General features: G+C 36.3%; 1 protein-coding gene across 1 annotated transcript in view; it reads left to right on the top strand.

The window, feature by feature from the left end:
• The window catches only part of CDC73 (cell division cycle 73), an 81313-nt gene that overhangs the window by 49645 nt on the left and 5191 nt on the right, over positions 1–26477 (top strand). The window contains exons 11-16 of the mRNA XM_010974038.3: positions 8956–9013; positions 14820–14855; positions 15162–15249; positions 18574–18735; positions 21296–21396; positions 26320–26461. Coding sequence (XP_010972340.1) covers positions 8956–9013; positions 14820–14855; positions 15162–15249; positions 18574–18735; positions 21296–21396; positions 26320–26461 — 587 coding nt within the window. The remainder of the gene's footprint in view (positions 1–8955; positions 9014–14819; positions 14856–15161; positions 15250–18573; positions 18736–21295; positions 21397–26319; positions 26462–26477) is intronic.

Raw genomic sequence — 26477 nt, 5'->3', positions numbered from 1 at the left:
AGAGTAAAGATAAGTAATTTCATGGAATTACACTATTTGTCTATGTAAATCCAACCAAATGTCCCTGGTAAAAAGAATGAGCGAGAAGGGGGCGTGGAGAGAACATTTCAACCTTGGTTGGTGGTTTCCATTCTGATAATGAGCAGATAGCCTTGGGTAATGTGAGAAGGGAGACCTGAATCTGGTTTCTCTACGTTGGTCTCCATTCCTGTTTGCATTAGTCTGACCAATTGGCCCCAAAATGCAAGCCATTTATTTCAGCTAGTGCTCACCTGTCTTTCTCCAGTGCTGGAGGAAAATCTTAATGTTTTGGATCAGGTGTAGTTTCCAGCATAATACTCTGAAAAATTCCATTTGACACAGTTGTTTATATACCGATTTTAGTTTTATTGAACTCAGTCACCAATTTTGCATAGCAGTGTTTGCTTGGAGTTTATTTCTTTTGACTGTTTTGACTTAAAATCAGATGACATCTTTTTCATTACATAAAAGATTTGGATAAATGGGATATTTTTGGCCATTTAACATTAAAAGTTTTCTCTTTTTGAAAAAAAATTATTGTGTTTATTAAGAATTTGGCATTTTCTTTTGAAGTCAGTAGATTTATGAACCAGTTTTACTTTTCTTCGAACTTACACAGCAGGAATTAGCTGATTGCAAATTAGCAATCTCAGAATGACCACAAGTGTCAGTGTTTGCCTGCTTTATTCTTTTCCTTCAGTTTTCACAAACTTGTTTAGCCATTACTCATAGTGTTTAAGAATTTCTTTCGACTTGAAAGCAGAGCTAAATTTTGTGTCTCTTTCAAAGTTAACTGTAGACATCTTTATCTGTTTTAATTCAGAAAAACACGAATGATACTAAGGGAAACTGTAAGCATCTAAAATCAGCAGTAATTTGGCAAATACTTTAATAGTAAAGACTTACCTCAGAGATGATGTGGGTTCAATTCTAGACCACTTTAATAAAGCAAACATCTTAATAAAGTGAGTCACATGGATTTTTTGGTTTTCCATTGCATAGAAAACTTAAGTTTACAGTATACTTTGTGTGATAATAGCATTGTATCTAAAAAAACCAGTGTTCATATCTTAATTAAAAAATGCTAACCATCATCTGACAACGTATGGTTGCCACCAACTTTCAGTTTGAAAGGTGCATTGTCTGTGAGGTGCAATAAAACAAGGTATGCCTTTTTGCTTGTATATTCTTTGGTTTCTCAGTAGTCTAGCTGTTTAATTTTAGCATACATCATCTAGAATCTTCCAGTTGTTATCTGGCACACACGGGATACTCTTGGTTAAAGCTAGGGTTCCCAGTGAGGGTGACAGGAGGCTTGATACTACTTTCCTAGGACGTGTTCTCGAAGTTTACAAGCGAAGGTGTTTTTGGCTGACAAAATAACTGGATGGATGGATGGATGGATAGATAGACAGACAGACAGATAGATAGATAGTTAGCTAGTTAGTAAGGAATTAGCACATGTGGTTAGGGAGACTGAAAAGTCCCAGGATTTGTAGTTGGCAAGCTGGTGACCCAGGAAAGTCGATGGTATAGTATAGCTCCAGACTGAATCTCAGGACTGAGAACCAGGAGGGCCAATGGTGTAAGTTCCAGTTTGAGTCTGAGTCATAAGAAAGGAAAATACCAATGTCCCAGCCTGACGACAGCCAGGCAGAAAGCAAATTCTCTTCTATTCTGCTGTTTGTTCTCGTCAGTCCTTCAGTAGATTAGATGAGGCCCATCCATGTTTGGGAGGGCAGTCTGCTTTACTCACTCTACTGATTCAAATGTTAATCTCATCATAAACATCCTCATAAAAGGAAAAATAAAATGACTTATTTGATAGTAAGTTGAGGCCAAATTGCTGTTTTGGAGATTTGGGCATTCCCTTTCTGACTTAGTTTTTGGCTTATTGTGTTTTGTCATTACTCCATCTTACTAATGGTTTTCAGATTCAGTAACTCCACTTTATTGTGTTGGATATTTTAAATTATTATTTGATACTGTTACTATGTGTATGTTCTGTATACTTACTGTCGTATTTTTAGTTTCTAAATACATTTTGAAGGTGGGTGACAATATGTGAAAGATGTTAATAAATTCTTTTTAGGCACAATGGCTCTAAATGATGCTTCTGAGCAACGTCAGAAGGTTAGTTTTAGAGTGCTCTTTTCCTCTGATCACACCTAAATATAAACCCCAGAATATTTGAATATAAATATGTGGTTGAAGGAAAGATAACTCACAGAAAATACTTTATGTCTGGAGGTACCTGAATAAAAAAGTCTTGCATCATTTTCCCCACATGGAAATCTTTATTTTCTGTGCTTTTCTTTGTTTCAAGTATGTTATGCTTACTAATAATTAGTGTCATCACTCCTAGACAGAGTAACAGGAAAAGGAAAAAAAAGAAAAGAAACATCCTCATAGACACAGCCAGAATATTTTAACTAAATATATGAGATATTAATCCCTTATCAAATGCATGATTTGCAAATACTTTCTCCCATTTTTTGGGTAGACTTCTCTATTGATGGTGTCCTTTGATACATAAAAGCTTTAAATTTTGATGAAGTACAGTTTTACTTTTGTTTCCTATACTTTTTGATATCATATCCATGAAACTGATGCCAAACCTAATGTCATGAAGCTTTTACTCTATGGTTTTTTCTGCAAGTTTTATAGTTTCAGCTCTTAAATTTAGGCTTCTGATCTGTTTTGAGTTAATTTTTACATATAATGTAAGATAATGGTCCAACTTCATTCTTTTGCATGTGAATATCCAGTTTTTCCAGCACCATTTATTGAAAAGACTGTACTTTCCCCATTGCATGGTCTTAGCACCTTTGTCAAAAATCAATTTGCCATGTATGTGAAAGTTTATTTCTGGGCTGTTTTATCCCGTTGGTCTTACAGGGCTGTCTTTATGCCATACTCCAGTGTTTTGATTACTGTAGCTTTGTGGTAAGTTTTGAAATCCGGAAGCTTTAGTCCTTCAACTTTGTTCTTCTTTTTCAAGATTAGTTTAGCTATTTGGGTTTCCTTGAGATTCCATATGAATTCTAGGATGGGTTTCTCTTCCTGCAAAAAATACCTTTCAGATTTTGATAGGGATTGCATTGACTCTGTAGATCACATCAGGTAGTATTGAAGTCTTAATACTGTTAAATCCTAGCACTTCATGAACATAGATGTCTTTCCAGTTATTTATGGCCTTAATTTCTTTCAGCAAAATTTTGTAGTTTTAAGTGTACAAATGTTTTTTGCTTCTTGGTTAAATTTATTCCTGAGTATTTGATTCTTTTTAATGCTATTACAGATGGACTCATCTTAATTTCTTTTTCAGATTGTTCTTTGGTCATGTATAGAAATGCAGTGTATTTTTGTGTATTGATTTTGTATCTTGCAGTTTTACTGAAATAGTTTATTAGTCGTAACTGGGTACCCCCCTACCCCAGTGGAGTCTTTAGGTTTTGTACATATAAATCTTATCATCTACAAACAGATAATTTTATCACTTCCTTTCAAATTTGGATTTCTTTTCTTTCTTTTTTTGACTAATTGCTCTGACTAGAACTTCAGATACTATGTTGAATAGAAGTGGGGAAAGTGGACATCTTATTCCTGATCTTTGGGGAAAAGGTTTCAATCTTTCATCATTGTGTATGATGTTAGCTGTGGGATTTTTGTATATAACCTTTATGATATTGAGAAAATTTCCATTTCTTCCTGTTTTGTTGAGAGTTTTCTATTTTTAAATCATGAAGGATGTTGAATTATGTCAAATGCTTTTCCTGCGTTAATTGAGATGATCATGAAGTTTATCATGAAGTTATTTTCCCTTCATTCTGTTAATGTGATTTATCACACTAATTGATTTCCAAATGCTGAGCCATCCTTGCATTTCGGGAATAACTCCCATTTATTCATGGTATACAATCTATTTTAATACGCTGCTGAATTTGGTATGCTTGTTCTTTTCTTATCTTTATACAGAGAATGTTTCTTTATGAAAAGAAGATGGTTTAATAGTTGTTAGTCCCTCTTTATTTTGAGCAGTGAGCTGGACACAGACATATACACACATACATGGACAAATGTACACATTAAAAATAACTAAATACATATGTAATTATATTTCTAATTTTTACGCTTTTATTCATTCATTCATTCACTGGCCTCCATTAGATTGCAGACCTCGTAAAGGCAGAGCCACCTTGCTCTTGTTTATACTCCTGCAGTGCTGGTTTCTTGTTCGGTACTTGATGCTCTTGATGAATGTATGTAGAATGAATAAATGAATTTTTCTTAATTCTCAATAATCTTTTATGATATTTTTACCATCTTCATTTAACGCACTGAAACAGTCTAAACAGTGTAACAGTGATGAATTAGTAATGCTAAGGCAAATGAATTTGTTTTAATTAATTACTTAATGTATATTTATTAAGCATATACCATGCACCAGGCTCTCTGTAATAGGCATTCAGGGTGTGATAGACAGTCCCTGACCTCAAGTAACTGACAGTCTGGTTGGGAGAATCAGACAAGTAAATAGAGAATTATATAGCATAAGGAGAAATTTGATAGAGGTATCAAGTGTATATATTTAACTGGCATTCCTTGTTTTAATTGTGCTTCTCCTTATTGGGCTTTGCAAGTGTTGCTCCCTCCCACCCCAAATCAAAGATTTGTGGCAACCCTGCCTTGTCAGATGATGGTTAACATTTTTTAACAATAAAGTATTTTTTAAAAATTTATATACTTTATTCTTCTATTTGGTAGCCTGTAATTTAATTTGTAGTTTGTCCCCTGATGATCCCTCCTGTGATCACTGTAAAATCTTGGGAGACCCAGGGCTGCACACACGGGCCACCAGAAGAGGCTGGGGGCCGAGTCACCGCGGGCAGTGCCAGGGAGGGACGGGTACCCGGGGGTCCCGCGCGCAGGCTGCTCCAGGCCTCAGACTCCCGCAGCCAGACCCCCCTCCCCTCCCTCCCGTCCTGGGATACCCAGCCCCACACACTCACCGTTTCCTAGCTCCCAGAGCCCTGAGGGTCGTCCGTTGAACTCCCACGACCGATACAGGTCACAGCTGCTGACCCTGCCGGCCGGCCTGGGGTACTCGGCGGGCCCAGCCCCGTTCCCATCCTTGGCGTCTCCCTTGAGCACCTCGCCCGGCCTCCGCGCCCGAGAGCGGCGGGTCCCCCAGGCCGGGCCTCAGGCAGCTCCCCCAGTCCCGGCGTCCAGCCTGGGCCTCCCGCCGGCTGCCCCCGGCAGGCCCCCCCGTCAGCTCCCCCAGCCCCGGCGTCCAGGCCGGGCCTCAGGCAGCGGCGGCGTGGCTGCCGGATCACGCCCTCTGAGGTGAGCAAGTGGCGGGGGCGAAAGTATTTTATAGTCAAGGTATGTACATGCTCTAAAGTCGTAGTGCTCTTGCACCCTTACCGGAGCCCAGTGCAGTGTAGACGTGACTTTCATAAGCCCGGGGAAGCCCCAGGAGCTGTCTCTGTCCGCGGTATTCGCTTCATTCCATCCAGGTCCGCCCCACGGACGCCGTGGGCTGGGCTTTACCCGGGTGTCAGCTGTTTCCCCTTTTGGCGAACAGTGCATACGTATGCCTCCAGGTTGTGACAAGTCTGAAAAAACAAATTGTAAATGTTTTGCTCCCGAAATCTTTATTGTGTTTTTCAGCCTCATTGTGATTTGCTCAGAGTTGCAGTTTCCTTTTTTTACAGTTTTTCCAAAATACTTTTTGTACTTAAAAATTCACTTGCTTTTGTGCTCCACATTGGAATTAGACACAACATTGTAAAATGACTATAACTCAATAAAAAACTGTAAAAAAATTCACTTGCTTCAAGAAAAAAATCCTGGTATTTGGGAATTGTAAATATCAAATCCCAGATTTCATGGGAATAAAGTTTTAAAAAGGCAAAAGCATGGAAGCATTCAATTAGTATTTATTTACTTTTTAAAACGTGTTACTTTTGTTGTCATAAATACAGTAGTCAGGTATAGATTATAAACGCCTAGAATCTGCGTACATATTCTGTATGTTTTCTGCATTAAGAATTTTCAATATTTTACTAAGTTTCATATAAACAGCTTTTTTCAAAATTAAATATATATTCTTTTTAATACTGATACTTGTTACAAATATTTTTATGATATTTTATATTATGGTATTATTTTCTGCTTGTTTGAACAGCAAATACCAGTATTCTCTCTCCTAATACCAGAAGATTTTAGATTATCTCATTTGCTAAAAGAAGGCAAGGAAGGATTGTAAAGAGTTTACTTTGTTTTGTCTTGTTATGTTTTGCAAATATGAGTCTATCACTATTTCCCCGATCCCCCATCCCTTTTTATCAGTTACTTCTTTTCCAGACTGCCTTAGGTCTTGGTGAAATTGTAATGGTTCTGACTTTTCCAGAGAAAGCAGGTTTTCCTCTCCAGTTAGCACAACTTGTCAGCTCTTTTAGTTGTTTTTGTGCTGATACCTTTCTTTTCCCAGCTGAGTAGTATTTTCCCCTAATCCAAATATCTCTAAATATATAGACCTGTCAGTTTACTTTATATTAGTGCCAATTGATATTTCAGTTTCTTAATATATGCCAGATACACTGCTGTGTAGCCTTTGAAAAGCTACTTCACCTCTGTCTCTTCATCTTTAGAGTAAAGGGTGGTGGAATTGGACTCTGTGGTTTCTGAGGTCCTTCGTGGAATATGACTTCTACAAATTTATTTCAGAATAATGCAGATTGGAATAGAATGAGCTTTTAGCTCTTAGTGTTGGCTAGGGAGTCCTAGAAATGGCCATAAACTAATGACGTGATTAGCAAAGGTCTTTCTCGTTTTCATTCCAGGTACTCACAGCCTACTGAAGTGTCATATGTGTGTATATGTGTGTATACACACTTGAGCTTATTTGTGTGTGTTTACTACCTCCAGAATGAAGCAAAGTTACATTGTGGTGACTTTGGCAACTCAGAATTTTCAGTTAATCTGAGAAGATAAGATTAGATAAAACTCTTCTGGTTGCAGTTAACAGAAATTCTGCTGAAATAAGACAAAAAATTGTTTGTTGAGGGGGAGCATAGAATGAGATGAAGGATTTTAATGGCTCATATAATCAAGAAGGGTTACGGGGAGAGTAGGTCTGCACATGTGGGTGCTTGTTGTTATTCCTGTCTCATTTCCTTTATTTTCCTTCTCTTTCTGTTTGTACTTAAACCATGCCCAGTGAATCAGTATTTATGAGAAATATGGTTAAAGCTTAATCTTGATATTATATAATGTCTAGTTGATTCCTCTTTATACAGGAACTTGGGAGAGAAAGCCAAAGTCTCTTTAATTGATTTCTGTTTAATAATTATCCCTGTCTTCCGGGTTTTTTTTTTTTTAATCTAGACTCAGTTCAATATTACAAGCATTTGTTGAATGTCTCCTTATGTTCTGCATACCCGATTTACAAAGATGAGTAAAAGCAGTTATGTCCCCTAATGTGAACTTAGAGAAACATATAATCAGAAAATTTCAGCACATTATAATGAAGTAAAATGTTTAATATGCTCTCTACTTTAATAATGACTCACTTTTTTTACATTTAAAATTTTACTTGAATGTAATTTACTTGCAAAATGATCATATCGTAAGTAAGCTTGACAGATTTTCACAAACTTAACACAGCCACAAAACCAGCATCCAAAGTGACTTAATCTCAACCACACCAATATGTAGCTAAATGCATAATAGTGAAAATATTGGGAAAGGATGTTCTGCTGTCCTCACATGCTTTTTTTTTGCCCCCCAAAGAATTTTTTCTAGTTACCTCTGGTGCAGTAAGGAATATTCTTTACCATTTTAACTGAATGCCAGGAATATCGCTGTGTTGAAAGTGAAATACATTCTCTCTGTTGGTACTCATTTTTATAATCATTAAAAACAAAAAGATGCTGTGGGATAGCTTACCATTCCAAATGATTTTACCATGTAAAATCTCAAATTTTGAAGAAAATGTAATACGATGAAAGAAATCCTGTAAATATTAATTTTAGAAATGCTTCTGTGGTTGTAGTAGTGATTTTTGTTACTGTGGACCTACGTACCTTCCCTGATATTTGTCAGATTTCCTGCTCTCAAGTACAGTTAGAGTAAAGTCTCCCAAGAGTTAGTAGTTGTTTTGAAATTTACACTTGTATAAAGAAAAATGTTTTAATGAGAAATTGAGTGAGTATGATTGAAACTGTTGTGCTAAAGACAACTTTTGAAGTATCTTAAGCATTTCAGAGGCGTCTCTTCCTGAGTATATAATTGATGTACTCCAATACTTAGCATATTTCGTTGTATGTATTACATGCTTAGTAATTAGTTGAGATTTGCTATTCAGTTTTTAAGATATTTTCAACCACTCTTAAATGTAACGGATCTCATCTTTATAAATATGATTATTTCCCCTGAATATTTTAAGGGCATTTAATTTGAAATATTTGTGTTTTTTTAATGCGCTGAAAGTAACACTTTACATCTTTCTAATGTGAGATTATATATCATTTATTCATTTTGAGACTCTTCAAGGGGAAAAAAGATTGACTTGATTTTGAAACTGTTAATGCTATTTCTGAGAATATTAAAATTGTCAGCAATTAAGCAAATCATTGAACATGTGAAAAATATTACATACTTACAATAACTACTAAATGGTAACAATTTATGTATATTTTAACAATTTAAGAATATTTTCCACTAAAGATTTCTCTTACTACCTCACAACCAATAGCATAAAAGGTAAAGGGAGTTTTAAAAAAAATTTTTTAAGAGTTGTTAGGATCATAGCATGTTCAGTGGAGTGACTGATGGGAGAGACAAAGAGATAGATTTCTTTGCAGTAATTAAATGAAAGTGTTTGTTGTGCAAAAGAATGTTGACATAACAATTTTTATTCTTTTAAAGGAAGGTGCGTCAGCCCGTAAGACACAGACTCCTGCAGCACAACCAGTACCAAGACCAGGTGAAAATATAAAACTTTTTGTTCTTTTTCTTTTCCCTATAGTAATCACAACAGTAAAAATTTTTGATACATATAATGCTTTGGAGTAATTGAAATCTTACTTAAAATACTTCAAAACTAATATTATAAGAACATTTACTTGAGTAAATGGGTATAGTTAAGAGTTAAAGAAAGTTTTTAAGAAAATGTTTTTAAGATTTTAGAAAAACGTAAAAAGCTATTTATTACGTACCTATTCCCTCATCAGTATCTTGTTCGAATTCCATGGTAGCACACGTGGATGTGATTTTTGTTTTTTCCTGTAGAAGCAGAAAACCATGATTTTAATAGACCGATAAGCAACTTTGATGTTTAGAATTTCAGATATCTGTGTTACTGAGCGTATAAGTTTCTGTAATCATTTTTTAAAATATATGTGTTAATAAGCAAAGGTAATATTGAAATTATTTTAGAAATATTTTTCTTTCCTCTTCCTAGTACCTAGAGAAGATTGCTCTGTATAAATGAATGTAGATACCAATGCTGTATTCATTTTAGGTGTTTTGGGTTTGATTTTGGTATTTGTTTTATTTTGGCATTTAGCATAGTATCGATGCTGTTGAAAGTGGCTATGAAGAAAATGAAAACAGTTGGAAAGACAGGCGGGAATTTAACTGGGTGCTCTTCCTTTTCACTTTGTTAGTATCAGTAGTGGAGACTTGGTTATCTTTTTACTCGTAGTATGTTCACACATAGGCTAATTCTAAAATTATGTAGATTCTAAGTATTAAATATTTCTGGAAGCACTTTAAAAGTATGATATTAAGAGGGTTATGTTGGGATGATATTGTAGGCTATTTCACTATGTCCTGGATCTTGACAGGACTAGTATTTACTTTTTTTTTTTTTTTTAATGACAGTGGTGTGTTTTTGTTTTTTTGGTTTTTTTTTTTTTGACATTTTAAAAAATTTGGAGCACCTTGGATATAATTTATTTCAGATGACAGGACCATGAAACTATTTTTTTTTTAGTAGGGAGGACCATACCAAAAGCCATTATGAGAGTATAAGGAAGAGCAATTAAATTCAGTAAATATTATTTGAATGCCTTCCATGTATTCAGTGCCAGAGACTAGGAGAAGCTAAAGGAACTCTTCAGGAAGAAAGAAAAAAAGTGAAGGAAATAGGAGTTGGCAGACTGAGTTGGACCCAAAGAATACAGCCTACAAAGGAGAGGAATATTGTGGAGGCAATTGAATGATAGACACAGAATTTTGTTTTCTCTAGGACAGGGAGGGATGGCAGGCAGGGCATAGTTGGTCAGTCTAAAGGAGATCACATGAGAAATTCGGAAACAGTATAAAAAAAGAAGAAATCGGCACTGAGGATTCTGACTCCGTTTTGTGTAATAAGTAATTGTCTCCATTTCACAATTTCTCAAAACCGTTTGGCAAACAAAGGAAGGCAGTAGGGGAGGCACTAACACCTGAGTCAGCCAGGTTGTTCAGACAGGCCGTGTGGTGAAGTGGAGGAGGAGGGCTGAGTTCTACAGCCGGTTATGTGCTGCCGGGGAAGGTCACGTGTGAAGTAAGGAGCTTGGGGTCTCTTCAGCTCTTAACGTCCTAACATCCTTTCTCAGCTGTTCTACCCCGGTGCACCGGCAGTTAAAATGATAGAGAGTAATCTTAGCAAACGTCTCATAGTGTAACAGATGTTCTGATGCCTATCCATGTGAGATCTCCTCTTCTTTCACCTGCTAATGGACTTTGACAGGTCCACGGTCCCAGCCCACCATTCCAAAAGCAAAGATTGTAAGTTTTTAGTACTCATTTGTCAATAAGACCTGACTTGAGTGGCTGTTAGCAGCTTGTCATCTTTATTTGTCTTGATTAGTGAGTGAACTTCGGTTTTGCAGAAATGTTAAATGTATTTGCTTATTGGGTGCTGCTCAGCTTTGGAGGGATATTGTATAATATGTGGCATGTTCACTTGGATTGTCTTTTTAAAATAGAAAAAAGTGAACACACAAAACATCTGGCAGTGTAACATGTTATAGATGAGACAGCATGAATCTATGCTGTTGTTAGGTAGAGTTTGAATTATTTGGAAATAGGGGACTGAACCACCTATTCTTTTTTCCTGCAGTAGGAACTCAAGGGTGGTGTTCCATTTTTGATCATTTTTTCTTTTTTATTCATTCTTTCATCAAATATTTATTTAGCACTAAATGTGTCAGGCAAGTCCCTAGATAAATTTAATATTTTAAAGTGTTAACAATTATTCCCAACTTCTAAACATTCATTTAGAGAATATAACTAACAAGAGGCACGTATTTTCCAGTGAATTACGAAGCACAGCCCTTTGATAAACTACAGTCCTGGGACTTACTATCCTTAAATCTCTTGTGCATGTTCCTTCTCTCCCCGCCTCTTTCTGATACATACACAGTGCATACTTCACTTCTCCAGCTTTCACTCTTTGCTTCTGTTTCATAGATCTTCTGAAATGAGTAGGTGACTACCCATAACTCTAACTCTGGTTACCTGATTACTGCTCATGTGAGACTGGGAGAGTTAGCCCTCTGTGTGTTCTAACCAGATTTCTTAGGCCGTTCCAGTCCACTGTATAACTGAGGTGTTGGCTAGATTACTTCATCCCATGGTTTTAAATCTATGTGCTGATGATTTTCAAATTTGTGTCTCCAGTTCAGACGTTTCTTCTTACCTCTGGTATCTTATAGTAACTGTCTAACATTTGGACTTACCATAGACATCTTAAAACTGATTTAAAACTTTTGTTCTCTGGTATTTTTCCCAAGATGTCTTACTCCACATTCTTCCGTTTCTTCACGCCATCGTCAACTCTGCTTTTTAAGTCGAAAACTTTAGAGTTATTCATCCTTCACATTTGCTTATTCCTCTTGTCTAATATGTCAGGGAGTTCTGTTAAGTTTACCTTTTCTGTGTTTCACGTTTATCCATTTTCTCTCTATCTCCACTACCACAACTCAAGTTGAAACCACCACCGTTTCTCAAGACTAGTGCATCTTACAGTAATAGTCCATGGCCTGTTTATTTCTGGTCCCTACAAGATACATAGAGAAATCGAGAGTACAGTAGTGTCACAGCATCCAGGTACAGGACAAGTTTTCCAGCAGTTCCTTGTATTGCATTTTATTCAGTTGGCTTTGGAAAGTTTACCAGAAAAAATAACCTTGTCCTTAACCACATGTAATTTGAATAGCAGCACTGTAGACTGCTGGTAATAGTCCTCATGGAGCCTCCTGCTTTCACTCTCGTCCCCCTTTTCATCCCTTATCTGAATTCATTGTTCCTCCCTTACAGAAGGGGTGACGTGAGAATCAGATTATGTCACTTTCTGGCTTAAAAGTTTTAGAGTTTTCCAGCAGCACTTAAATACAAACTTAACGTTATCTAGAAAGCCCTACGTAAACTGGCTCCTATGTATATTTTTAACCTCATCTCCTGCCACTCATCCTTTTGTCCCCATGATCTGTCTGCACATTTGCAGTTCCGCAAGCACGTGTTTCTTCCTGCCGTTGGCACCTGCCCACATTCCTCCCTCTTATCTGGGCTGTTCTTTCACTTGTTCTTTGCAAGTTGGCTCCTTTTCATCCTTCATATCTCAGCTTAAATGCCATTTCCTTTCAGAGACTTTTTCTAAGCATCTGTCTAAAGGACACTTTAATATCAGTGTACGTTCTTTTTGTTCCTTAATGTTACATATTCAAATTTGCTTATATGTGTTAGTTTGCCTACATGTTATGGTCTGGCTCCCCTACTTTACTGAAGGGTCTTTGAGGGCAGGGATTATTTCTGTTTATTTATCATTATAAAAATAAGAGCCTAGCAGAGTGCCTTGTACATAGGCTGTGAGTAAATATTTAAGTAAAGAATATAATTATATTTGAAATCGAGCATAGCAACCATAATTGCTTATTCTCAGCTTGTAAAAGGCCAGTCATTGCGTTTGGGGACGGCGCAGCAGTGTTGGTGGTGCTGGAAGCGGTAGCTGTTAGCACCAGCTGCACCACAAGGTTCAGTGAGTGGTAAATATGCGCCAAGACCTGGCTGAGGACTTAACTTGCCTTGTTTCTAAGATTCTTGTAGCAGCATTGAGATGTAGAAACTGTTATCTCTATTTTATAGTTGAGGACAACTGAAGCTGAGCAGGCATTCATTTCAACTTGTGGGGCGATCTGCCTAGGAAGTGACAAGTGGGGGCAGAATGAGATCCTCTGAGCACAGACTCGTGCTCTCAGTCACTCTCCATGTGGACTCTGCTATTCCCTCCTCCCACCCTTGAATCAGGCTTATTCTTAGCGTGTTCATCATAGTGTCCCTGCCGTGATCCTTAATTGTAGTTATTTTTTACTAAACACCTAGACTTTATTTTTAGTATGTGAGGTTTTATATTTTGTCTTTTTCTTATTAGGTCTTCTCAGCCTTGATTTTAGTGAATCTTTTCCTACGTTCCAGAGTTCATTGTGGACTCCCTTAGCAAATCAGTGGTATTTCAGCCAAAGATGATTTGTTGTTCTCCTTAATCATTCTTGTAGCAACTCCTGTCCCGTTTATCCATGTATCTATCCATCCTGCCATTCCTTTACCCCTCAAGAAGTTCCAGATATTGAGATTGTATTATATTTCAGATGACATTGTCTAGCTGTATCCATATCCACACGTCAGACGTCTCCATGAGTCCTATTTCTAAAAATAATTTAAAGAAGTTTTAGTATTTTTTTCCTCAGCAAGAAGAAAGATTAGAACACTGTAATAAATGTAATGTGAACTTGTATTTGTGTTTATCTTTCTCTGCTTTCTGTGGCTAGAAAAATACTACTGGACTCCCATCATATTTTATCACAGTGAAATAGCTGTACAAAGGAGTACAAAGTATTAGTCAAAATATAGCATTTTACTGCTTTTGAAATGGAATATATTCTAAAGATGTGTGTACTTCCTTTTGAAAGTGGTATCTCTAAGAACTGATGTTGAATTAGAATTTTAAGTTGTTGAATTTTATTTTTTGTCATTTAAAAAAAAATTCTAGCACAGCATGTGGCACATAGAAGGCAGTCAGTAAAAATTTATTGTATGAATAAATACTGAAAATTGAACAGACAACACTTTCTATCCTAAAATTAATATTAATCTTGAACTAGGCTAATGTTACCATTATTATGCCAACAAATAGACAAATAATGAAAAGATTTGAATATTCATGTTTATATAACATACATTCAGAATTACGGATAATTTGGGCAATTCCGGAATAAGGACCTTCTCATGACTCGTTGCCTATAATGTTTTCTTCTGCTAATAATAAAACCAAAAAAAACAATTTTAAAAAGAGAAAGGTAAACATTTTAGGTCTTAGTCCCCAGTAATTCCATTCTTTTTCCTCCAAAATAGTTAATTTGCTTCCCTAGCCATTCTCCCAATGTTATATGCTCTTATAGTGCTCTGTTTTTGCATTTGTTACAGTGGAATCAGTTAATTCAGAAATTACTTATTTGCTTCCTATTCTAGACCCTAGCGTCCATGAACGAGACACTCAGTCCTAGCAATGCTGTTTATCCACTCTCCTTGAGACCACTGATTGTTGAATAATGCTAAGGCATTTTAATGGTTTTGTGAAACAGAGAAGTGACAATATTATTTAGGAAGATTGAAATATATTTTGAAATTTTATGACTAGTCATATGTAAATACAAATTTTTTAGGCCTTATTTACTTTGTAAGTTTGAAAATAGGAATGTGATTTTTATAACACTCAAACTTTTGAATTTTTCTCTTTCTTACAGTTTCTCAAGCCAGACCTCCCCCAAATCAGAAGAAAGGTAAGGTTGTGCATATGACCCTGAACTTACTTCCAGAAGTAAATGTGGGCAAGCTAGATTACAGAACCAAGGCTGAGAGTATGCTCAAGCCATTGGATCAAACGTTTGTGCTTGGTATCTATTCTAATTAGTCAGCACTCAAGTCATCCTGATTACTAAATATTCTGAATATCACTGCTGACTTAAACTATTTTTTAGCTCAAAAGAGTTAAAATGACAAATTTACAAACAAAAATTTAAGTTTTAATTGGGAAAATAACTCCTTTTAATAACATATTTGCTACCTTTAACATTTTGTCTTTACAGGATCTCGAACACCCATTATCATAATCCCTGCAGCTACCACCTCTTTAATAACCATGCTTAATGCAAAGGACCTTCTACAGGACCTGAAGTAAGTAATTTGTTAAACTTTGTTTCATAGCACATAGAAATACTGAGAATTAGTAATTCAGTTTTCTTCTTCTGAGAAAACAAAATTTCAGTTTCAGTACTGTAGGCTTTATAGGTCATTTATATAATTTTTAAAACATATATATTCTTTTCTACCTGAATCTTTTAGAGAAAATTATAGCGAGGCTGGCTCAACTCTTACTATATTAATTTTTAATATGAATTGTTTTGCTTTGTCTGAAGAGCTTGAAGGGAGTTTCAGATTGTTGTCTTCTCCCCACTTCCAAGTTTCAGTTGAAGAACAACACAAGTGATACGAACTTCTGCTTATTAGATGCACACCCCAGGGGAAGGAGGAAGGACCGCAGGTTTTTAACCTAGACATTAGTAGAAGTTAGTTGAAAGTATGAAAATGAAACCTGTATCCCACTCTCAAGTTTCCAGGTGCTTAATTTTTTGGATAAAATAACGATGACAGCTCTTAAAAAGGAAACAAAAATAACTTTAGCTCCAAAGAGAAGATGGTACTGCTTCTACACAACTTAGACTGAGTGAAAATAAGTAGCAATATAAGTTGTAATACTTGCTGATTCCGGGTTTTACCAAACGCAGAATTGAATTTTAAGTGCCTGTGACTTAAGTAGCTTTATGAAGGCCTATGTAACTGGCACATACAGGCATATCCATATAGTATTTTTTCTTTAGTACTTTTGAGTGAAATTTTCAGTGAACCTTTTCCTGTGGGAAAGAAGGAATTTTTATGTTTTATATTTTTATGTTTTATCTACAATAGGATAAATATGAAATAGATTTATTTTTGCCCACCTCTTAGAATAGATTTGGTAATAATATAAAATACTACTTTATAATGAAGATAGTAAATAGTACATAGAAATCACCAACTAAATTTTAGCATCTTTCTTCTTAGCCTTACTACAGAGAAGCCAAACAGTTGAACAGACTACATGCTTTGGATAAAGCATGCCTAGTTTTTCTTTTAAGTTTAAAACACTCCCTTCATTGTTTAACACCTCATTGCAGCTGACATCTCCCCTACGGTTTGAGTCAGCTGGAGGCTTTGCTATGTAATTAATGCATAATTGAAACCTCCTCCACACAATTATAGTACTGGCGGTAGGTAGCCCATAGTTCATGTTGGCATAGATTCTGTTTGGTTCATGTAAAGCTAAGGATTCTTCAATTTTCTAGCCCTTCTATAAGTAAATATTAAATATTACTGTTAATTCTTCTCTTTTTTTCGTTTCCTTTTCCTTTCCCTTTCCAACTTTTATTTAGGAAAAAGGAAAACTGTATTTTTAATCTAGGAAATATCCATAAAATTGTTGTTTTCATAATAACATAAATCTGGAACTTAGCTCTAGCATCTCATTTGCATTTTATACTAATAAAATTATTTTAGTAAAGATATCCTTGTTTAAACAGTAATGACTTTAATCATATCACCCACATTCCTTCATACTTATGGAATATGAAGTGCAATAAATAAATTGCAAATATTGGATGAGTCAATGGATACCAGAATATTTCTCTAAATCACAGATATCCATCCACCGTGTAAGTTGTGCAATTCTGGTTGTATTCATTAGAGCACTTTAGTTATAAGTATTAAAAACCAACTCAGGTAACTTTATCAAAAAGTAGTTTATTGGTTCAATGTAACTGAAAAGTCCTGGCTTCTGACTCAGTTGAACTCGGTGCTAAATGATGTAATGAGGAGTTGGTCTCTCCATCTCTCAGGGAGGTTCTCCCCTTTCAGGGCCAAAGGTGGCTATCAGAAACTTTAGGTTACTAATCACAGTGGAGAGACAGTGCCCTTTTCCCAATAATTCCAACAAAAATCCTACGATCAAGTCTTACTGGCCTGGCTTCATTAACATGTTTATTTCCAAACCAGTCACTGTGGTCAGTGTTGTTAATTGTTGCTTTAAATCCAAGTGAGGTCTGGTTTACAATTCTGAGATTGTAATTTCCAGGGTGTTGGTTAGGGCTGAGGAGAGGGCAGGAAAATGGGTGGGCAGTGGGTTTATTTCTAGTTTACATTATACTGAACTTAACCCTCAGAGTCCTAGCTGTATGAAAGAAGGGACTTCTGTTAGATTCTCTACCTTGGGCAGAATATGGGCTTTGTTTCCTCTTCCGAAAGTCTAGTGAAATACAGTAAAAGGTAAAGCTCAAGTTTAGTTAGTTTGCCAGTGCCTTCCGTGGATAGAAGTCTACAGTGTTATTCTAACCTCTTTGACTTCCCTTCTTTACTCAGTCTTTGACCCAAGAATTCTTTACTTGCTAGCTAGCTCAGAGATGCCTTTAAGATGTTCTTTATACTTTATCCCACTTTGCAAAACTTTCTGACAGTTTCTTTTAAAGTTAAACGTACCCTGTGATCCAACAGTTCCACTCATAGGTATTTATATAAGAGAAGTGAAAACATATGTCCACAAAAAGACTTAACACCAGAATGTTTATAGTAGCTTTATTTGTAATAACTCCAATTTTGGAACCACCCAAATGTCCATTACAGAAGAATATATAAACAAATTGTGGCATATTCATACAATAGGATTTTACCCAGCAGTAAAAATGAATGAACTACCAATATGCCACACAGCATGGATGAATATCAGAAACGTTAAACTGAATGAAAGAAGCCAGGCACAGAAGAGTACAGTCCTGTACGATTCCACTTGTGTGAATTACTGGAACAGGCAGGGCTCATCCATGGTGGTGGGGAGCAGAATTTCGTGGTTGCTATTGGGGGAGGGAGGAAGGGGGTTACTGAAAGGTGCATGAGGAAACTTTTCCGGTTTGTTGCAGATGCTCTGTATCTTGATGGGAGTGGTGCTTCAAATGTGGAAGGGGGTGTTTTGTAATGCTCCTGGGTAGACTGAGTCACCTAGCTAGCCACATCAGCTTCAGGTGACCTGTGATTTATAGTGAAATTTTTCTCTTAGGAAGCATTTGAGGAATCGGATTAGTATGGTTGTTTATATAATGCTAAGTTCTAGATGAAGGAATGTAAATTGTGTGTGTTACACACGCACACACCACCCCCACCACCCCCACCCCCACCCCCCCAACTTCTGGCCTAAATGAGCTGGGGCTCTATCTGGCATGCTGAGGAAAGACCCATACCCTTTAAGCATTATGATCCGTACATGCTGAGCAGGCTTATTCTTAAAATAATGTGTTTGGTTTGAAACTATCATTATTAAAAAAATAATTTCAAAATATAATTTCTTTTCTCATTAAATGATTTCCATGGAATCATTTGACCTTTTCTCATATTTTTTTTTTTTTTTTTTTAAAGATTTGTCCCATCAGATGAAAAGAAGAAACAAGGCTGCCAACGAGAAAATGAAACTCTCATACAGAGAAGAAAAGACCAGATGCAACCAGGGGGCACTGCAATTAGTGTCACGGTTCCTTACAGAGTAGTAGACCAGCCCCTTAAACTAATGCCTCAAGACTGGTAAGTTAATCTGTATTTTTTACATAGTCATTAATTCTTGTATAATGAACAAGTATCATATTTTATCATGAACACTGACTAGATCCTATCCTTGAAACCTGTGTCTATGTCCAGTTTGGTCCTCAATAATGTTAACATTCTGTTAATACCTAAGTAAATATGTTTTGGATGTCTAAACTTTATTTTACTTATAAGAAGAAACACAAACTTCTGGAAAACTTAATAAAAGTTCTTTCCACTTGTGCATTTATTCTGGATCAGGTTTTAGAACAAAACTTTTATATAGACTGGTGTTGTTTTAGAGGGCCTGTATTTAAGATTTTTGATTTGGAGAATTCAGATTTTCTAGTAAGAAATGGTAAGTGAAAGCACTGTTTGTTCCTAGGGAACAATTTAATGAAAATAGTAGCATGATCACCCTGGTTCAGCTCTTTTATTGTATTAAAATGTCCTTTAACAAAATATTAAGCTATTTGTATTATAAAGTGCCTATAAGTTCAGATACATGAATTATCTTAAATTATTTTATCAATCTAAGCCAGAATAAAAATGGACTCTTGAGTGTGCATCTCTGACATAGAAACTGCAACACATTGACGTGTTAGCTGAAGTTTACCTTCGAGGTACAGTTTGGTCTTCAGGTATTAGAAGTCAATGTTAGTATGTTAAAAATTTACTGAAGTATGAAGGGTTGTATTAGAGTTCTCCCCTAGTACCCAACAGAGATACTTGGAGTGACAGATGAAGTGTAAGATGAGAATTTCAGGTATCAAGTTTAACACTTGCAGGAGGTAGAAAGTTACATCATTTATATGCTTGCAGTTATTTGCAGAAAGTGGTAACACACACAGTGCATGCAGGTGCCACCCCTGTGCTGTCTTACACTGCGTGTGTGTATTAGCTTGGTCCCTGGCTGTCAGTGTCATAACCTGGGATGATGTTGTCCTCACCCTTCTTCTTCTCTTCTCTTCTCTGTTACTTGTCCCTTCGGGAATTCATCGGCAGTAGTATCTGTATCTTCCTGCTCCCCTGCCAACCCGTGAGACGCAGTAGGATCGAGGTGACCTCTTCGTAGCAGATTCTCTTCTGCTTGGCAGGCACCTTGGGCCTTCACCTGTTGTGTGGTGCAGGTTACATCGTAAAATTAAGAGACCCTTTAATAGTGTACTCTGTTACCAAAGATGGTTTTGGCATTGTGGAGCATATATCCCATGAAAGGAGGACATTTTTTAATTTAAGATTTAATTTTAGTCTTAGAGATTGTGAGCAGGTTAAGAATTTTAAGCTGTGGTTTTTCACCGTAACTTTGATCTTCGCTGTAGGTCTTTAACTTGAATAGAAGGTAACCTTGGCTTAATGTTTTGTTGGATGTGTAGTCTTCATTGAATTCAGTGGTTATCAGAGTACAGTCCGTGGACCTCTGGGCATTCCCAGGACCCTTTTGCGGAGGTGTAAGGTCTAAACTATTTTCATTATAATACTGTTTTGGCTATTCTCATGATTTGTCAGTCCCCACACAGGGCAGTAGCATGACCAGTGCACAAGGTCAGTCATTTATTTCCCTCCCTATCTCCCCGTCTCCTCTGTTCGCACTCCCCCTCTCCCTCCCCCTCTTCTTCCTTCTGGCTGGTGGACTCTTCTCCAGTATGCCCATGCATTTCTGTTTCCTTATCTGTAAAATAGGCATAATAATAATTTACCTTATTGGATTGTTCTGAAGAGTAAATGTGTTAACATAATGTGTAAAGTTCTCAGACCAGCGCTGACACAGAGTAAACGCTCATAGTAAGTCCTGCTGCTTTGAGCTGTTACTGCTGATCTTACGGATTTGTTCCCACCTCTCTAGTTGTAGGCTTAAACTGTTCTGGCAGTTGTACTTACTGTAGCTTCTCAATTTAATTAAATATTTTGTAAACTAATGAAATAGGAGAGCCTAGAAAGAGATTTGTTCTTTTTAGGAAAATGAAGTTGAAAGGTTGAGGAAAACAAGTTGCTTTAGAAAAAACTTAGAGAATTTAAAGTGAGTGAAACAGTTATAAAGCAATTAAAAAAGTTAAAAAGTTTAGGTGGTTTCTGTATGCAGATTATTTTCCAAATAATCAGAAGCACTCAAAAATAAGGCCTTGGAGCTTTATAAAATGGTTAGTGAATTATTATAACTTATAATATGTTTAATTAAAGTGAAATATTTAAGATGTGTTTGAATTTTAAGTGATTTTCTTTTAAAAGCAACATTTTCAATTGACAGGTAAACTACTGTTCCCTAATGCATTGAGAGAATGGGCCCTTGCTCTAATTTAATAGAAGGAGCAGGATAAAAGGCTAAAAGGATCACATATGAGGACTGTGCGTGTAAACAGCTGTGCGGGAAGTACAGCACGCATTAATGTGCTCGGGTGCTTACCTTATACTGAAAGGTTGTGGCCACATGGTGCTCTGTTTGCCTCACGGCCGTGTTGACAGGAAGCCGTATTATGAGACTCTTTCTGTAAGGATTACAGCACCCAGGGCTGCCTGAGATGCTCAGTCTCCACTTTCCTCTCCCTCTGTTCTCCCACAGGGACCGGGTCGTAGCAGTTTTTGTGCAGGGGCCTGCGTGGCAGTTCAAAGGTTGGCCGTGGCTTTTGCCTGATGGATCACCGGTTGACATATTTGCTAAAAGTAAGACTCTTTACTTTTTACTGCTTAACCAGTAGAGAAATGCTCTTGCTTTAGGAGAAGGAGTCATCTCTGGCTATGCATATCTGATGTGCACATCAAAGGGTTCCTATTAAGTAACATTATAATGTTAATTTGTAAGCACCTGTGAAATATTTTAAGGCCTTTTTGAGAACATTAATATTTTCTGTGTACTTCTATCTAGAAGTGGATTATTACCTACCCTCCAACATTAATAGTTACTTTTTAGGTTTGCTTAAAAAATCATTAATATTGTTGCATGTCCATACATTTTTATCAAAATTGATAGCCAGTTTTTAAATGTTTTTTTAGCTGAATAGTAATGTGTAGCTATAACTTAAAGTGCCGTTTGACTTTGGCCAGCCTGCCCCATTGTCTGGGATGGTTGTAGCATGACAGACTTCTGTTCATTCCGGTCTCAGCTAAGTGTTCTCTCCTTTAGGGAACCCTTCTCCGACCATCCTGGAAGTAGCCATTACTTCCTCCCAGTTACTCTCATTGTGACACTGTTGCTTGGCATTATCTTATTTTTATATCCATCTTGTAAGTCTTCCCTGGCTGGAGCGCCAGTTCCAGGATGGGAGCAGCCTTGCCTGCCTTGTTCACTCTTGTATTGTGGGCACAGAAGAGCGCACGGCCCGGGGAAGCGTGCAGTAGACTGCCTGTTAAATGAGTGGATTTCACGTGTCTTAGATGTTTTATTGACTGTGTTTGGTGTGTATTGATGCACCAAGAGTAGATGGATTTAAGCTTGTCTATTTGCTGGTAGGGACATTCTGATTATTATTTGAGCACCCATTTAAGTTAGTAACATTAGTAAAATTACTTTTTAAAACGCATTCTCATGAAACAAGTCTGTTTGTTAGAAATAACAACTTTAGTTAATTATGAATGTAGATTGTGCTACTGTGAAATCCAGCTTTTCTTCTTCCTTAAAGCAGTTTTAGTTTTTGTTAGTGGTACCACTGTCCTTCCAGACTGGAACTACCCAAACTTGAAAGCTTAATCATTTATTCTCCTACCTACACTAGTTTTTAAAATGAATTCTAATATTACGATAACTTTTTATGTTATTTCTAAAAGCTGAGTAATGCACAGATTTGATAAATAGAAGTCAAAGATGTAGAGAGAATGGGAATTTTAATGAAAGTAAAATGTCAGTGAACACTAATTGTTGTGTTTTACCTCTGTGTTTGCCTTGTTGAGTAGTACTGTAATAAAAAATGACCAGAATGTCTTCAAGATATAAATGCTCTCTAAATTTCATTAAGACCATAGTGTTTTAATTGTTTTGTCCAGATCTTTAAGTCTTCTGAAATTTAGATAAGAACTTAAGAGATTTTTTTAAAAAATTATCACTAATGATTTTCTTCCATGAATTAATCTCTTTCTCTTCAACCTTCTTAATTATCAGGATTGGCAATGAAAGTGTTCTCGCCCCTTACGTCTTAAAACAAACGTAACAAAGTCCTTTCCTCTTGACCTCACCTTTTCTTCTTGCTCCCTCTCCTTTTCCAGTGAAGCTTTTGAAAGAATTGTCTCCACTCACTTTCTGTTTGATGCTCAATCCACTGTAGTCTTGCTCTCCCAATAAACTGCTCCCACCAGACTCACCAGTGACCCAAAAGTTGGACACTTCTGATCTCCTTATCAGAACTGTAGTCTCTGGACACATTTCCTCCTCCTTTAAATGTTCTTTTCCAAGAACTTGTTACGTTTTCTCAGACTGCTCTTTCTCTGGCTTTTAACTGCATGTTTGTGTTCCCATTTCTCTTCTCCTTTAATTACAAAAAATCTCTCAGGGAGATCTGATAGCTCGCAGTTACTGCCGCCTACATCCTCTTATTGTACAAGTTACGTCTGTAGCTTGATGTTCTGGGCCTGGCTGTCTCACTGGTACCAGGTATTTCCTCCAGGAGGTCCTGTTGGTGCCTCAGATTCAGCCTGTTCCAATGGGTCTGTTATCCTCTCTCCATCATCCCTGGACTGTTTCTTTTCCTCAGTTAGTTGTTTTGGTTTTTTTTAGCAATTTGCTTAAGCCAGAGATATGTTCTCTCTCACCTTTTAGTTGGTCTTCTTGCCTCTTCCAGCTTCCCACCTTTACCTCACAACACACATAGAAAATGATAAAAACCTATCTAGCAAAAGGGGGGAACTGGGGGTACTTAGTAAAAAATTATATTTTCTTCATATTTCATAATAATAACATCCAAAGGTTTAGGGAAGATCTTAAGATACTGAATTGTATAAAATTGCCAAATAAAATCTTTTCAAAATTATGAGAAATTTTAGCTTGTGACTGGATATAGCGTTTTAAAAATGCTGTTTTTTACGCTTGAAGTGGCTACATACATTTGTTTTTCAGGAGTTTTAACTGATGATGGCTTAGTTATCGTTGAGGGAGTTTTTTATTTACTAACCTTCTGTGTCATGTTGTCCTCTGTCGTCTGGCGTGCCATCACTCCTCCACCAGCTGTTATTCAAGAGCACCTTTTCTATTTCTTTTGCTTCTTTGTTTCTGCAAAAAGTGTTGACAACATTCATGTAGTTTGGAAAAAATGAACAGTTATGAATTGTGTGAATTTCTGTATTTCAGTATTCATTGTGCCCCCAGTTAACTGGCTTCTTATAAAAGATCTTTGTTTCTTTTATTTTTGCGGAGGCTTAAAAACGCTAAATCTTTTTCTGAGGAAGAAAGATGTTTTATGGAAACATCTTTGTGGAAGTTTGCCTGCCACCATTGCTTCGTGCTAATAAAATATTTTGTGTGAAGAGAGAAACCTTGTTTTTCCTCATTTGTGACTTAAACTTTTTGGATTCTGATATCTCGGTTTTATGTTAAAAAGTTGTATATTCTGTTGGAAAAATAAATACTATAGAAACTAAGTCTGTTGAAATTAGTAAGGAGGACTCTAGGCCTTTATGGCTTTAGGTAAATCATTTTAAAATAACTCATGTATTTATAAGAATGATTTCAAGAAAATCATACTGAGAAAATTAGAAAAGAGAAACATAGTAAGCAGAAAAGAACATTGAAATTTTGACTTCATTTAATTTAAAGGAACTTAAAAAAAATTTTATACATATAAATAATAAATATTTTGAAGGTGGGTTTTCTGAATCCGTAACTTATAGCCCCTTTAATGAATTGGTTTAAATTCATTAGTTTGGATTAAATTCAAAATGAGTAACATGTTCAATAAGGAGACCTTTATTTATAAAAGGAAATGATTTAGAAATGATGTTTTTGTTTTATTTAATTTTTTTTTTTAGTGGGGGGAGGTAATTAGGGTTATTTATTTATCTATTTTAATGGAGGTGCTGGGGATTGAACCCAGGACCTTGTGCATGCTAAGCATGCCATCTACCACTGAGCCATACCCTCCCACCTAAAAATAATGTTTATGTGTTTTTTGAGGGTCACAAACGGTTTATTTTGGATTTCTATCAATAATTAGACCTCGATTAATTGTTAACATCAAAAGCCAGTAAGGCAGCAAGCAGTATGGAACAGGTAGTCTATAAAGTAGCTCTTTAAAAAAAATTAACAGTCATTTTCTCTTTAGAAACACCTAATATTGGATGATAATGGTGATAGTAATAATCATATTTTATATATTAGAAAAAAAGTAAAAAGTTGAAAGAAAAGGTAAACATCTTCCATATGCATGTGTAAAACTAATGCTCCATTGATGATAAACTGATTGCAGATACAATAATAAACTAGTGAGGATGGTCCAACTGGATGATCAGGGAGAAAGACTGAGAATCAGTATTTTATGTTCACCTGTTAACACTTTGCAGCACACACACCAGTTGGGAAGCTTTGTCCTAGAGTCTTTTATCTGTCCCACACCCAGAGATGCTTTGAAATGCTTTGAAAATGAAAATCAGATAATTTTCACCTTCTTGTTCTAAACTATCTAGTGGTTTACTATCACATTTGGAATAAAATTCAGATTTTTTTTTTTACCATAGCTGAAAAGTTTCTACTTATAGGACGTTGCCTACAAGAAAGTCGTTTTTGTTTGTAGGGCGTCCCAAGCTTACTTCCCTTCCATCTCAGAGCTTTTGTATCAGCTGTTCCCTCTGCCTGAAATCCTCTTCTTCTAGATCTTTGCTAAACTCTTTTTAAATCAGTAAATAGCTGCTTCCTGTAACCTTCTCCAGAGACCCTCAGTTTTTCTTTTTCCCTTTTCATCATTTCTTACCAAGTCCCATTAGTTCTCATTCCCTAATTATCTCTTCAATCAATCTTGTCATACGTGTATCTTCTCCGCAGTTGAGCAAAACTCTCTTTCTCCTATAGATTATTGTATCATTAGCCTCTGCTGAACACTTGGCAGTGATTGTCCACGTCTCTTAGATAAATGTCCAAACTCTTTAATGTGGCCTACAAGGCCAGTGTTGCTCTGAACCTCTGTGGTCTTACCTCTTAGCCTGTCCCCATGTTACTTTGCATGATGCAATTTCATTGAATTTCTTTAGTTGCGAGACTAAGCCATTCTTACTCCACTCTACCCATCCAGGCCTTTTCTGAATTCCATGATCTGGGGAAGGCACTTTCTTGTGTTTCTGTGATACTTTACCACCTTTATCATATTGAATGTGACTAGTTTTTTTCTTACTGTTCTCCTACACTGGATCATACGCATTTTATCTTAACCTTATTATTCTTCATTTCAAAAAAATCAATACTTTTTTGTTGAATGTTTTTGAGGATAACACAGTGCTTAGCATCTGTTTCAGAGATTACTTTATAATACAGCTTCTGTTGGTGGAAGAAATATTTGACTTTTTTTTCCTTTGGTTAATGTCTGTGTTGGGTATTTTTATTCTTTTATAAAATATTTTTATAATTTTGATTACAGTTTGAATATAAAAGATTATTTCTCCCCCATATAGTTAAAGCCTTCCATCTCAAATACGATGAAGTTCGTCTAGATCCAAATGTTCAGAAATGGGACGTAACAGTATTAGAACTCAGCTATCACAAACGTCATCTGGATAGACCAGTTTTCTTACGATTCTGGGAAACGTTGGATAGGTAATTTTGATCCTAA

This window comes from Camelus bactrianus, chromosome 23 (assembly GCF_048773025.1).
Source record: "Camelus bactrianus isolate YW-2024 breed Bactrian camel chromosome 23, ASM4877302v1, whole genome shotgun sequence".
NCBI lineage: Eukaryota > Metazoa > Chordata > Mammalia > Artiodactyla > Camelidae > Camelus > Camelus bactrianus.
Note: the sequence above shows the minus strand (reverse complement) of the source record. Positions and strands in the feature narration are given on the sequence as shown.